Genomic DNA, 15688 nt, shown 5'->3' on the forward strand with positions numbered 1-15688 from the left:
AGGAATACTTTTAGGAGAAAAAGAAAATTACTTCTAAGTATTAATATAACCAAGTTCAGTCAAATGTAATACTGGGCTTCATTCAAATTATCTTCCTCTCCTTTATTTTTGTTTTCCTGTTGAAATCTCTGTTCTGCTGCAGAGGAACTGTTCAGCATAGATAAGAAAGCTGAGCTGGTCATAGGCTGGTCCTGCTGTGGAAATTTTCCTGTGGAAATTTGGAGGCAGCAAATTCGAGCAACTTTGGAGGCAGCATTTAATTGACTTTAAATCTCACGGTTCCGTCAGCGCAGAACCATACTAGCACTTTGAGGACATATAGCTTCTTGTGGCTTTTTTTGTTAGCTAATGTGATACTGTTATGCTGGCTGCTTTATACACTTCCAGGAACTGTAAATAATTTTTAGGCAATGGAACTTTGAGTAGTCAGAAACCTCATAACTATATCAAGTGATAAATACTACATAAGGGATTTCATGATTTATCTGTGTTAAATTGCCACATAGTGAAATCATTAAAATCTACCAAATAACTTTTTACCTTCTGGTTGTGAAAATTAATTATTAAATGGTCTGAAGTGACACAATCATTACACTGGCTCTGATTTATATTCAGTATTACATGAATTATGCATAATTCTAGAACAGTGTAGAAAACTGTTTCTAAGTTGTCTGAAGGCCAGAGTCTTACATTGTCTAAACTGACTGTGTTTTTCAATGTTGCAGTGCAAAGACCTGAGCTGGCCTTCTAGCTGTGGGGAAAATCCTCGTATCTATGTCAAGGGAATTCTCACACTGCCCAAACCAGTGCATTTCAAATCTTCTGCCAAGGAAGGGTGCAATGTAAGTACAGGCAGGGAAAACGCCAAGAAATCTTTTTCCCCCGCAAAATAAAAGTGAAATGTAAATAGATTTTTTAAAATGGACCAGGCATCCACTCCTATGCCATATTTGCTGTGGTAGTTGCCTAGGTTTGGGTTACTTCCCCACCCCCCGCCTCCAACTTCTAAAAATCCTATTAAAAGCCTTGTTCTACTTCCTCCCCCTGTCTCCTCTCTTGCATTGTACTGTTGCCCTCCTCTCCCAAGTCTGCAGGACAGATATGCTCATAGGGGACTGAACCATGAGCTGCTGGCCTTGGCAACTCAGTGGTGGGGGACTGGAGGAAGACTGGACATACCTGTAGGCGCACCTTCACCCCAGGGAAGGTAGATGATACACTGCCTCTCACTAGGGCAGGAGACAAAGTTCATACTTCCTCTACAGAAAGTAGTAAGAATTGATCGCATGGGACAAGACTCCTGATAGTGGCAGTAAGGGAATATTAAGGGGGTGGAAGGTAAAGCAACATAAACCTCCCATAATGTGAGTCAAAGGTGAAAGAAAATAAAATTAGCAAGAGAGACTGAAGCAAAAGGCCACAGGAGAATTTGCTATGACAATGTGTGTATGCTGTTGTAAAGCTCCAGAAGAGATGGCCTCAACTTGTTGTGGCAGTGAAAAATAATCCAAAGCTTTGTCCCTGCCAGGGTGTGACAGTGAGGTGGTGAGCCTGGGGGGGCTTACCCCTGTAAAAGCACACTTTTTCATGGCAACCTAAAATGGTAGCTGGGAGCAGTGGCTATAGGACCAGGAAGCCTTGGTTTCTAGGTTTCGGGCTCAGTGCGACTCTCTTACAATGGTGATGTTACCCCTCTGTTTTTCTTTCTAGGACATTGAATTTATGGAAACTTTTGTATTTGCTATTAAACTGCAAAGCCTGCAGGCTGCCAGATTGGTATTTAAAATCCAGACACAGACTCCCAGGAAAAAAACAATTGGAGAGTGCTCCTTGGCGCTGCGGGAGCTCAGCTCAGAGGAGTCAAGTCATTGGCTGGATATCTCTCCTCCTTCCAAAGCACCTGTAAGTGCCAATACTGCAAAAAAATGTTGTTGTATCACCTAGAAAGAGTTGCTGGAAATGAAAGTAAAATAATTCAGTACTAATTCAATGTTAACAAACAGGTTTTTTTCTTTTTGTCCGTCTGTGTCCTGTCCCCCCCCCCGCTTTCTTGGGGAGAGGCATTTTGATGGGGAAAAAAATGCAGACTTTCGAACTCTGCACATAGCTGTTTCTGGTCATAAACTGCAGCTGTTTCTGGGAAAAGAGCTAGAGCAAGCTCTTCTACACTATGGCCCACAGCTTGAGGGAGGGGCATTCTGGGGAAATGTTCAGCAAAGGACACCGAGTAAGTGCCTTTTCCAACCAAAAAGCATCAGAAGATCCTTAGGACTCACAGCAAGAGCTCAGAGCAAATGGAATCTGCTTTTGTTATGGAAGAAAAGTGCTAAGATCTTCAGTGGCTTGAAACTGCAGAGACAGCTATATATTTAATGTTCAGATTGCATGCTGTGAAGTAATAACTCAGACAGTTCGTTGCCATTAGCATAATAAGAAGCAGGTGGTTTTCACAGTGGGATTTCCTTTCCCCCTACCCTCACTTTGTTTGTTTCTTTTACAGATTGTGTCTAGACATTTGTATTTTCAACAAATTAAACTTGAATTAGCAATTCAAAAGCAAATTTTATCTAAGTGTGTCTGAGTAATATGAGTGATACTCTTGATTTTGAACATAAGTTACACTTGACATTTTTTAGTTCTAACAAGAATAACTGTATTGCTTCAAAAGCAGTAAGATTAAGTGAAAGAGGAAGCTGTTTTAGAAACTGCTTCATCCCAATACAAGTTCCTTAATCATCTCATAGTTCCTCTCTCTGTGTTGGCTTTCCCCACCATTATATCCAAGAGCCCTCCAGACACTGCTGGAATTCATCCCTGTACTACCCTGTGAGGCAGCAAACTACCCTGCTTGCCAACAGAGAGCCAAAGCTCAGTCGAGTAAGGGGCTTCCTCTCAGGGTGACATAGAAATTTTGTGGCTGAGCTGCAAAGAGAATTTGTATCTCTTCGATGAACTGGAGCCTGACTTCTCTTTATCTGACCTGTTGTGCTCTCGCTTGGTGCGTTTTGCTTCACTGAAGTGCATTAAAACTTGAAGGGAACCAGGACTAGCGAAGTCCTTTTAAATGGAGGCTGTCAGGAAAGCTGGGTCTCCACTGGCCTTCTCTTGCTGTTCTTACAGTGTTCAGAGTACAGTAGCATCTGACAGGAGAGTAATGAGGATGCGTCAATGCAACTTTGCCACCAGCAAAAATTCTAAAAAAAAAATTCAGACTGGAGATTTCAGTTCATTCGGGAGGGAGGGTGTGTATGTGTGTAGGCATGTAAAACACAAGTACTTCCATAAGATGGGAAACTCCACAGCATGCAGTCACTGTAAACGTTCATGACATTAAGTGACAGGGCCTTGTATCTATGGAAAACATTGCTTATATCTCCCTATTGCAAAATTCAAAAGTGTGGGAGGAGAACTCCGAAGGTTTTTGTGTTAGTGGAGCATACCTGGTCTCACTTCCACACCCAGGTTTAGTAGAGCTACAACTGCATGCTTGGTTTTCCCTGTATGTGTCTGCTCTTATCATTGAGGAATCTTTCCCAGGTGAAAACTGAGGACTTGTTTATTTGTCCAGTATCTCTGGCTGCAGCTCATGAGGGCCATATGTGCACCGCACATAAGCAGTCCATCAGTGGAGCACATGTACTGCAGCTATAACAAGTGCAAGATGCACTTACTGTGCATCTGCAGGTTGTGTATACAACACACGCTTATACCTCTGTCCAGGAAATCCCAGATAGAAATGTGGGAGCCCAACATATGACAGAATTCCTGTGTTTCCTAAGTTTTATAAGCAACTTAATCCAGATGTTATGGCAAAATTCTTCTGCTTGTAGGCGTGCCGTGCAGAACTTCAAGTAGGAACTTGTTTTCAAGCAATAAACAGGAGGATTCAGTTACAGATTCTTGAAGCACAAAACCTTCCAGTTTCATCTACACCGCTGTCTTCAAGTAAGTTACATCAGTTGTCTCATGCCTCCTGTCTAAAAGCATTTGTAACAGGTAAATTGCTGCTCGAATGGGTTGGCAATTCATAAAATTCCTTACAAACCTCAGACTAACATATTGTGCAGTAGATTTCCATTGCCAAGGCTTGTTTCCACAGATGTCTTGCTTGATTACTTTTTGTTTGGTTTGAAGCTATGTGTTTATGTATTTTGGAAGATTTTTATCCCAATATTAATCCTGACATACAAGAACATTAGCTTGCACTTGCTGTTTGGATACTGTGTTAATCAATTCAATATTATTGAACATACTCTGTGTGACTAGTCAGGAAAGCTATTGTACAGTTCTTTTGGCCAGACTTTTGGGAAATTGTTGCAATTTGAACCATACATGCGGATCTTGTCAGTTCCTTATTGGGTGTGTTTGTGAGTAACCCTTTGTGTGCTATGCTTTTTTCCTTCCCTTTTGTGCTAGATTTCTTTGTGAAAGTTGGAATGTTTAGTACAGAAGGGCTGATCTATAAGAAGAAGACTCGTCTTCTGAAGTCCACTAACGGCCAAGTGAAGTGGGGAGAAATGATGATTTTTCCAGTTACCCAAGCTGAACAAGGAATTAGCTTTCTCATCAAACTCTACAGCAGGAGCTCAGTGAGAAGAAAACACTTCTTAGGACAGGTTGGTTTCTGCTAACGAGCGTGATATCCTTTACTTAAAATCCAGTTCCACAGGTTTCTTGGTATGAGTTTAAAAATACTTTAAATAAGGTGGCATATAGCAAAATAGTAAATTCTAATAAACTTTTCTGGATGTAACCCAAGAAAGAATAGTACTGGGCTCTTAAACATGCACTAACATCAGAATGGGAGTTGACATATGATTTTGCTTTTAAAAAGAAGTCCTTAAGTCATTTTTGTGTGGAGTATTACTATGTGAAAGATTCCTTCCTACAGACAGACGTATGATCTCCTCCTTGCCTCTAGGCTTTCTGAGGAAAACAAACATAGCACTCACAGGAGCTCCACAACCTAAAGTGTACTGTACAGAAAGGGGGTGTGTTGGCTTACCGTACCAATACACTTACAAAGAGGTGTGTGTAAAAGGAAATACCAACAGCTACAATATCGGGCTGCCTTCCTGGGTAAAGCAATGCCGAAATCAGCACAATATTCTACATATGTGTGATCAAGTGATAACATAGGTGAACAAACACCAAATTATTTTTTCGTTGAGTGCTCTTTTTGCTCTCTCTGGGTTTTTATTTTTTACAGCTGGAACTTCTGTAGTACCTCTTCAAAAGCATTTGTGTGATCACGTTTATTTAACCACCATAAAACTTGGTAGTCTGGTGTGGTTTTATTCTCTCTGTCTTCTTCCCCTGGTTGTTGTAATTTACCATCATCCTGTCCCTTCTTTCTCTCCTTTTCTTCATGGTATAGTGAACCGTAACTATTCTTAATGTTTGGTGCTTTCCCTGACCCAGCTAGAGTTAGTAGCAGAATTATAATATATGCATAAATGAATAACGTGGAATTGATTTTTGAGACCCCAACTGTAATGTCCCTTGTCAGATGAAGGACTGCGCTATCCTTGGGTACAGAAAATGGTACTGTCCCATTGTGGTGATGTTTCCTGTGCCTGCTGAAGACGTGCAGTTATAGAAGATGCTGATGTGCTATAGAAACGTACCAGCAAAAGTTATGTGACCTCCCTCCATTTTATGGAGCCTCAAGTCACACGTATTCCATCTTTCTGTGATTCCTGTTGGTGGAATTGGATTTGGAATAGGAAAAGGAAAAAAATTGTTCTGTTTAGTTGTGCTACCTTGGGGCAAAAATAACTGGGTATGATTTTGCAGTCACTTAGCAATATGTGAGGTCATCTCAATCTGATGAGTTTCATTTAATCATGGATCTTACTTTTGAGGGAGGAAATGAGCTACTTCTGCTCCTCAAAGGTTATTTGGAAAAGGTTGTTTCAGCTCATGCAGGCAGACATTGCCACATAACACATGAAGACATAAAATATGGCTCAGGGAAAAATGTACTTTGAGCAATTGGCTGGGTAGCTGGAAAAAGACGAATATAGCTGGATCTATTAACTTCGTTCTTCAGAGAATGATGTTTAATTGGATGCTGTTCTAAGCAGACAATGCTTAGATTAGGCTGCTTTTACAGGCATGTCTTTAATCATGAGCAAGATGTATATTGAATCTCTGTGGATGAAACATCAGCTGTCTGTGGTATTCTGGAAGACGTTATTCTCACTTCTTGAGGACTCGTATGCCTCAGCAGGGTAGGCTAAATGTACTTCATGGTGAAGGTTTCTGAGAAGTCTTAAAAGGACTCATTCTTGGAAGACTTGAGGAAATAGAGTCCCATAAATAATGATACCTACTTACATAAGCAGAAATCTTTTGGCAGTAGAGGCTGGTGATAATGTTCAGGAGGAAAACTTCCTACTTGTACCTCATTTCCTCGTTTAATGGCCACTATCCATTAATTGAATACTGAGAAGGACTCTTACTGCGTGACTATGTGTGGTATGGGCATGTTAGTAACCTCTGTGGAATGAGGTTTGGCCCTGTCTGTTGGAGTGTACAATTTTAAATGCTCATGAAAACGCTGGACAGCTAGCTCAGGATGCCAGATGGCTTGCAGCCAACTGGAGTTTGAATGCATGGAGCCATCACTGGCCCTGATGAACCCTTGACCCCAGCACGTGCATTTGAATGGAGCAAGGAATGCTTGACTTAAAACATCTTATTAAGTAGCGAAACATTAGTATGTGGTGAGTTCTCTTATTTATTTAGAGGCTAAATTTAAACCCAGGCTCCCTGTGTTCCCAGCTGAAAGCCAAAATACGTTAGTCCCAACAGAACTATATTTGTTGCTGTGATGCTTTGGTTGCAGTCTACACATTGTATCTCATTCTACACTGCTATGGTATTTATTTGGAACTAATAAAGGCTGGGCATCTGTATTATATCAGGTAAACTCAATTTTATTTTTCTTTCTATTTCTTACTGCAGATCTGGATAAGTTCTGATAGCAATAACAGTGAAGCAGTAGAGCAGTGGAAAGATACGATTGCCAACCCTGAAAAAGTTGTTGTTAAATGGTACAGCATTGGTCCATCTTGAAGACTGGAGATGAAACTCAGGACTGATTTTTCTACGAAGATATTTCTATGCTGTTTATAATAGTATATAAAAAAAAATATTGTCTACACAAGTTCTTCAGAAGGTCTCCACTGCATCACAACTCCATGGTAACTGGGAAAATTCAGAGTTTCACACAGAGAAATACTGGCTAAATATTATTAAGAGGAAGACTTAGGAACTGGGAAAAGTGCTCATTTGATTCTAAAAAATCCACCTTGAAAAATATATTTTTTCCCCTTTCAGGCTCCATATAAGCACAGAAATCCCATCTTGGAGAGAAGCAGCTCAAATCAGCATCTTCTTCACTAGTCGCTGACATCATCCTTATCTGTGTCTTGTCTTTGGCAGGCTCCAAAGTCCATGGGAATCAGTCCGGTCAGTGGCTTGATCCCAGGTACCGCTGAGCCTCTGGGGGTGCACCCATGTTGACATCATTTGATCAGAGTAACATGTGCCTCAGCAAGCAGGAAAGCTGTGGCTGTAGGAGGAGGCTTAAGGGGAACTATGCAATAAGGCAGTACCCAAAGGCTTTTCTAATCTCCACCTTTGATGAAGGGTTGTTCAGTACCCTGACATGCCTGGAGCTTGGGGTTTCCCCCCATCCTTCTCTCTAAACAGAGAGATTGAAAGAGAAGAGTTTCTGTGACTAACCGTGATCTCTGGAAGTGGGGCCCTCCAGACTTGCTCTGTTTGCATGAATTCTGGTGAGAATCAATGGAATAATACAAAGAGGCAACAGCCCTGCCTAGGATCAGGGCCAATACTTTTTGATAAATTACTTTCTTATATAGAATTCTTATACATAAACGACTTCTTATCTAATCAACAATGTTCTAGCATTTGCTTACATTGCTAAAAGCCAGACTAACATGTACGAAGGAATAAGCAAATATTTACTGACAAAAGTGGTTTTTGATATTAATTAAAATGCAGCAGAGTAAGGGACTCAGACTTTTTTTAAAAGATGGGCTACTACTGCAGAAGTATTTGTTACATTCCTAGGATGCTGAAAAATTGCATATGGGAGTATATTTTTTGTTACTTGTTTCTAGCAAGAAGAAATTACCATATTTTTATTGCAAATTATATTTTTCCTACAAAATCCTAAGATTATTTTTTCTATTAGTCCCCATATTTTCAGGGGTTTGTTCATAGTTATTTTAAGGCAGGAAAATGCCATGTATATAATTGATAATATATATACATCTAAAAGCGCAGACCTCTTTGCGCTACTTTAAGTACTGGATTTAAAAAAATACGTATATTCCATTAAAGCCACTGCTTACACATTTACTGTTGGCTGTCTGGACTGTACAAATACGTATGATCATATAGGCACTGAATAATTGTATCTTTTTTTATAACTTGGATCCCATTCAAACATCTGACATGAACTAAAGTGGCAGTGAAAGCACTCACTGATGGAAAGCAAAGGAACAGTGGGGAGCAGAGAAAACACTGTAACAGGAAAGCACATTGTATTTAAGCATAGAGCTTGGAGCATCTTTATTTTAACCTTTTTGACTTTGAGTAAGGGTGAAGAAAAAATGGCATCTCTTAGATTTTTTTATTTTTTATTTGCTGATAATTGAAGCTTTTAAAACGTCAACTATCCAGATTTTTGTTGTTGAAATTAATTTTTAAAATGGGCAAACAGAAGGATTTTCCCAGGCTCTTGCACGTTCTGCTTTTTGACCAGTTTTTATAAAGGAACTGAAAATTTTTTGCATGTTACTCAGAGAACAAACATGAGTTCTAGCTCTTACTGACACTCTTTGCAAAGCTCCTAGTAGGAGGCCAGAGGATCTTGACTGACAGTGTTAACTTCCAGCCAGTTACAACACTTGGGATGAGCCTGGCCTGTTGGGTAAAAGAAAAAAGGAACGGGACCGAGCTGATATTCGTGGAGCATCTTTACTTGAATACATGGATCTTTTTTATTCAGTGTGGCTGACCTGCAGTAAACAAAAGTGCAAACTAACTGTTTCCTTAAGCAGAATGCTGCTCTATTTGAAAGAGAGGACAGGGAATATTGCCGTGTTTTGGAGGTTTCGATTACCACGGAAGTGGTTCTACAGAGATTGCCAACTCAGTGGATACTGTGTAAAACGGACTTTTTGGGCTGTTTTAGGACACATAGCCTTTTAAAGGCCTAACTAATAATGTCTCCTTTTACCTATGTTAATATTTAATCTATGTGTTTATAATAAAAGTTATGAACAGAAAATATTCCATCTTTTTTTTTTTTTTCAATTGTTTATACCAATGTTTACCAGCATCTCAAACTGAAGTTCAAGTCCTACCTTTTTCTTTGAGAAAATGCCAACTAAGGAACTATATTTCATGTAGTGTTGCATGTAGGGGAGTTGACTGCTAACACAGTGAGGAGATAGATAAGGCCTCTCTTTGCAAGATGTGTGCAGGTGCTAGAGCACTCCTCTGAAGAACATACTCTGAGGCACTGCTTCATCCTGTGCTCATTCCCAGGCTTTGGGGTTTTCTGCATTTGCGTGTGCATTCATGTAAGAACTTCATAGAATCGTAGAAAGCTTTGGGATGGAAGGGACCTTTAAAGGTCATCTAGTCCATTCCCCCTGCAACTGGCAGGGACATCTTCAACGAGATCAGGTTGCTCAGAGCCCCATCCAGCCTGGCCTTGAATGTTTCCAGGGATGGGGCATCCACCACCTCTCTGGGGAACCAGTTCCAGTGTTTCACCACTCTCATCGTGAAAAATTTTTTTCTTGTGTTTAGTCTAAATTTAATTTAATTGATTTAATTTAATGAATTCTTAATAGTTGGCTAAAGACACTGTGCTTTTTTTCTACAAAATTGGAGCATTTAAGTTGCTTGTTGCCCAGATTTGTTCCTCAACTTATCCAGAGTACTACAGTGTTCTTGAGGAAACTGATTGTACTTCAGGTTTAAAAAGCAGAAAGTCTCTTATTTGTCCCACCACACAAAATTTGGCTCTGCATGTTACCAGTCTCAGCTGACTCAATGCACACGCCATTACTGAGAGCCTGAGAGCGGAGCATTGGGATGTCTGCCTCTGTGTGCGGTCCAGCCTTGTCGTACGTAGTGGGGTAGAGAGGGAAACGGGCAATACTCTGCTGCAATAAGATGATGAGGAAAAGAAAGTTATGTTGCACTGTTTGGGCTTTTTTTTTTTTTTTTTTTAAACTGCTGTGTCCTACTTGTGTCCTAATTACTGGCTCCCAAGATCCTGGGAGGAAACCAGGAATTCTCTCTGCTTTCACTACTCAGGAAAGTCATCTAGGGATGGAGAGGGACCTGCCCAGCTCAGGAACCAAAAAGTGCCCATTCATTGCATCAGCATTTACCTGGCAAGCAGACCAAGGCTGTGCTTCGAATAACCCATCATCACCTGAAATAATAGTCCAGTCCTCATAATAACGCCTGATTTGGTGCTTCTGAGGATGCCTGCCCCAGGTAAAGAGGTTGTCCGGAGGATTTCTTACAGTGGGTTGGAAAATGAAACTGTTTTGGAGGATGGGGGCTGCCAGTGAGTTAATTATGTGAGGTTACGTGCATAAGAGGTGTTGCAGAGGATGTACGGGAATGGAAAATGGCTGGAAGGAAAAGTCTTTGTAGATTAATGCACGTTGAGAAGACACTGGGGTGCATACACACTGACCGACTCTTGAACAGAATTGTTAAAGATGGAAGATAATTTGTGGTGTAGTAGTATCAGTCGGTTAGACAAACTTACTAGCTGTCACATAAAGAGTTTTTCATTGATGATTCATTGGGTCTAGAGCTTATCAGTATGGGTGTTATGTTAGACAACGGTTCTGAAGGAAAAACACAAGACAAGGGGATACATGCATGTTCCTAGCACCAGTCCCAGAGTACACCTGGCTTTAAAATGGGGTGTTCCAGCAGGTGTTATTTCCATTTGAATGTCTTGCAAGGCCAGCTAGAAATCACCTGAGATGTCTTGCCTTTTAAGTGCAGAATATTTTGCTTTACTGCTTAGTGACTGCCTCACTATAAATGCATGTGAGACTTTGGCTCCTCCAAATTCAGCTCCTGGCTTATTTGAGACTAAGGCAGTTTTCCAGAAAAGGAAAATGATACATCATTTGAAGACCAATCCATGATATAAATTAGCAAGGAACTTTATGTACTCCAGGATACGTGCAAGAAGAAGGAAAAAAGGTGTCTCGGAGCACTCTGCTAATGGTGACAGCTGTATGTTGTCCCTTTAATGCATGTTCAGCCACTATTTTCATTGTTGCATCCAAGTTTACTGTCATTGAAAATACTGTTATGAAAGCTGTTTTGTCAGTTCACTTAATTTGTAGGTATAAGGCACACATGGTTTATAGTTGGATTTGCTGTTGCTTCTAGTTAGTGACTCACTCAGCTTCCTAACTTATAACAATTTTGATGAAAGCAGCAGAGGTTCAGAAGCTCCACCACTTTTCTTTCAATCAACTCCAAAATGGATGTAGATTAACTGGCACAACAGTTATGATCTACGTTAAATGTTATTCATACAGAGATCTGTGCCTGCTTAGTTAGAAACCAACCATAAACTAAACTTAATCAGATTTTCCAGAATGTGTGTATATAATTTCACTGGTTAATCAAACAATTCCATTTTAAGTTTATTATTTGTTTATGACTAATAGCATTCTGTATGTAAACGAGGCCACCAAATTTACTTTTCGAGTCTTTACATCTCAATGGCATGGCATGGCATTCCTTTCAAGGAAAAAAAAAAAAAGATTCTACCTCAAAAGATGAGTGGGTGTAACAGTTTGTAAACCACATTATCATAAAACATTACTTGGAAAATAATTGTATTGTATTTGAGTATCCCCTCTTCCGTGATCACAACATAAATAGTGCCATATTGCTAAATCCATTAGACATCCCTGGTTTGTTCTTTTGTTGGCAGGACATTTGTATAAAACAAAAGGTAATTTTGTAAGCATTCAATTAAGCACATATGCTGTTTGACTTGAAAACTCTCTGCCCGATGGCGGTTGCTTTTTGAGTTATGAGTTGATTTTGCAGCCAAAGCATAAGGTTGTCTAGAAATTGGGGGCAGGGTTGTCCCAGTTCTTACTTTCATCCTGCCAACATATGTATGACATGGGAGGGAGGCTGCATAGTTGTGGAAAGCTTGGCATAAATCATGCTGGACATGATATACCCTCCTTGTTTTTCCAGCTTCTGCTGTAAAATTACATCACCATGTAAATACAGCCCTGTACATGATCTCATGCTTGGTGCATGGAAAAAGCCATCACTAAAATCAGCACCATGTTCCACAAACACTGCTCCAGCAGATTTACATTCTTTTCTGTAGCTTGCACTGAGGGACAGGCCATCATCTCTCACAATCTATGGCAAAACTCCCATTGCATTCAGCAGAAGCAACCAGTCTTCAAAGCTGTTTCAGTTATTTCAGCATTGTGACGATATGATTTAGCTAACAAAAGGTTACACACAGCTTAATTTTTTTTTATATTTTTAAAATAGATAAAAATCTGTTCACAGGGAGGTTTCTGTAGAAACTGAATTTCATTGAAAGTGGATCTGCATCTCTTAAATATAATGCAGTTCTCCCCATAGATTTCAGTGGCTTTGAAACAAATCGTCTATGCTGATTTTTTCCCCATATTTCTGACTGTGCAACTTTTTCCTTTCTTTTATTTGCCTGTAGACTGCTGCTCTTCTACCTTAGCATAAACAAGTCTTTAAATGATGTCTGCTTTGTGCCATTAACCTTCTGCTTTTCTAGTAATGTTTCCCTTTTCCTTTATCTAGGATTGGGACCAGCATTATACATGTCCTACTTTTGCTGTTTAAGGAACTAGCTACAAGCAGAAGGCTTTCAGTCCTAGAGCTTGGATCATATCTGATGCTCTGCATTTCTGAGCTACCTTTGCTCACAGCTTTGATGGTATGGTTCTTTTGGGGCTCCCTGAATTTCTGTGTTGTCTACCACCATCGAATATAACAACGGGACAAATCGGTTGTAACTTCTTATGTGTACCTTCACTTGCCTTTCTCCTCCTCTAAAAATTGCCTTAGGAGATCATTTTGGGTGATGAGAAGGAGCAAGCTGTTTGTGCTTCTGAGTCTTTGAAAAAAAAAAAACAAAACAGTCATAGGAATGTACTTGTTAGTTTTAAATATAGCCAAGCTTTGTCACTTGTCATAGGAGAGGAGTGAATTCTTAGTTTGTGATACATAGCAGCAGAAGAAAATGGCATGTACACCCAAAACAGGGCTGGGTCTCCTCTGCATTGGCATTCGTCAGTCCTTCAAACATGGAGGTGGAACTATACACGCTTATCTGCCCCCTTTCCTGCAGTAAGGACGGGTTGGGTGGGAGATTGTTAAGGGCAGGTAGTGTAGGAGGTAAAATAAAAGCAGCACTTTTGTTTTTCAAAACATTGTTTTTCAAAGCAATTTAACATGCCTGTAACTATTGACAAAGCTTTTATTTGACGTGACTTAAGATAGATGATTACGCATTTAGATATTTGCTTAGGTTCTTTCAGTACTTCCCTGGCATGAGACTGAATTCATCTTCTTTTATTTAAATAATGCCTCATTCTGCTGTGTTCATTGACCTTTGAGCTCTAGACCTAATTAGAACTGATTTCCTATGGATTCATCCCTCGTGGTTGATGATATAGACTTTGGTGTGCAAATCAGGGTAGACCTTCTTGAATCTTTTTGCTGCACATCAGGTAGTTACAGAGTTTCTCTCCCAGATGGATTCTCTGACTTCTAATACGAGGTGAGCTCATGACAGCTCTTCCTTCACCTGGGAAACTCAGAGCTGGCTCTCCCTTGTCTGCCTGAATGTTGTTGGGTTTTCTTGAAACCCCTGGAAACAGAATTATCTGTGACACCTCCACCATCAGTCAAATTTGGCTCCAATGACTAATGGGCTCAAAAATTACTGTGGGCCTTGGAGAGAATGAGAGAAAACAAGCTATACTGCTTCAGGACCCTGGGGCTCAGCTGTGTTTTCCTCTGTTCTGCCACAGGCCAGAGAAGCTTTTCAGATCATTGCTGATCATGCTTCCAGCAATACTAGTTCTCAAGGCAGCTCAAGCAGTTTCTCTGAAGACACATTTGTTAAAGTATGGATATTTTAGAGCAGTATGCTATAGAGCTGGCCACTTGCTGGGGTTTCACAGTAATGCAGTTTTAAGGATCTGTGTGAAGACAGTTTTGATGTACCTTGAAATTACCATTGACTAAAAGCAGAAGCAGAGGTTTAATTAAGGTTAGTATGAAGAAATGCTTTAAAAGCTTCATTTTTTAGATAATAAAATAACCAGTAGCAGCAGACATCAAGTCCCCTTCTAATCTCCAGCATGTATATCTAATTAGGACTCCATTAAAGCTCACAGGCAATATTGATGCCTTTTTTAAACCACTAGCCTTGCTGTATTTAAGTAGGTGCTGAGGTTGAAAAGTTCCGTGTTCCACTGGCAGAGCGCTGACTCTGGCAGTTACAAACTGTCCTGAACCTTGGGAGCAGGATCTGAGATTTCTGACCATTGTTTTCAGATCTACCCTGTGACTTGGGCAGAACGTCAAAAAAATTCAGCAATGGAATCTACTTAGTTTCAGGTGGTCTGACTTGCTTTTGGAGCACATACCTTATTGAGAGTTGTGAGTCTGTGGATCAGGATTTACTGCACAAACATCCCCAAAGAACTGGATGATTGGATGATGACTCAAGTCAAAAGTTTTGGAGTTTTGGGGTTTTTTTTAAGAGCAAGACAGATAAGCCCAAGGAATTCTGGATGAAACTGTGACAATCAAATCTGCATTTGTGATTAACGTGGCTGCCTCAAGGTGATAAGCCTGTGTGAGGAAAAAAGTGGGTCAGAATGCCCATGAAAGAAAAGTAAGGAAAATTGGATAAATACGGAGAGAGAGGGCTGCAAAAATCAGGATTAATACACTCCCCTAATTTCAAAGGCAAGGAAGTAGTGTCTTGGTGATGTTAGGGCACTTCAACCAAGCTCTTGTGCTAAGGTGAAGTAGATCTTGGGAGTAGGAGAGGATCTCTGAGGCTCTTGTCCTTTGCTGTGATTTGTTAGACTTTGTTGTCTCTCCACATTACACATTTTGTAGACCAAATGCAACCCCGCTGATTACCACACTTTAGTGTAGAAAAATTGCATTGTCTGTATAAATTAAAGCCTTAAGTCTGGTGGATTCAAAAGTGTACCACAATGTGATTTCTGGTATTAACTCTGCATGTAATACCAAAATTCATAAAGAAGGAAATGTAACATCAGTGTGGATTCAGTATTCTCTGTCTAGCAACACTTCCTTGCTGTGGGAGTAAAAAATCCTACAAATACCCTTTTTGAAAAATACAGCAGGTGCTGATATTCTAGTCGAACTGACTGGCATTTCTGGCACCCACTTGTTCTCAGCTACTTTATTTCATCAGCGCTTCATTCCCTTTCCCTGCCTGCACCTCTCTTAGTTGCCTAAGAGACAAAGCATCGTCAAACACACCCAGCTGTTTTACTTCCTTTAATCAGCCGCTGGAAGGCCATCGGAATGACAACCT

At 40.2% G+C, this 15688-nt stretch overlaps 1 protein-coding gene across 4 annotated transcripts in view; it reads left to right on the forward strand.

The window, feature by feature from the left end:
• TC2N (tandem C2 domains, nuclear) overlaps positions 1-9315 on the forward strand; it is a 34741-nt gene extending 25426 nt beyond the window's left edge. For all 4 annotated transcript variants that reach the window (XM_082317396.1, XM_082317395.1, XM_082317398.1 and 1 more), the window contains exons 8-12: positions 726-842; positions 1711-1902; positions 3831-3945; positions 4417-4616; positions 6970-9315. In XM_082317396.1, the coding sequence (XP_082173522.1) occupies positions 726-842; positions 1711-1902; positions 3831-3945; positions 4417-4616; positions 6970-7080 (735 nt within the window). In that variant the 3' untranslated portion in view covers positions 7081-9315. The remainder of the gene's footprint in view (positions 1-725; positions 843-1710; positions 1903-3830; positions 3946-4416; positions 4617-6969) is intronic.
• Positions 9316-15688: the final 6373 nt, after the last annotated feature.

Source organism: Platalea leucorodia, assembly GCF_965183815.1.
Source record: "Platalea leucorodia genome assembly, chromosome: 7".
NCBI classification, from domain to species: Eukaryota; Metazoa; Chordata; class Aves; order Pelecaniformes; family Threskiornithidae; genus Platalea; species Platalea leucorodia.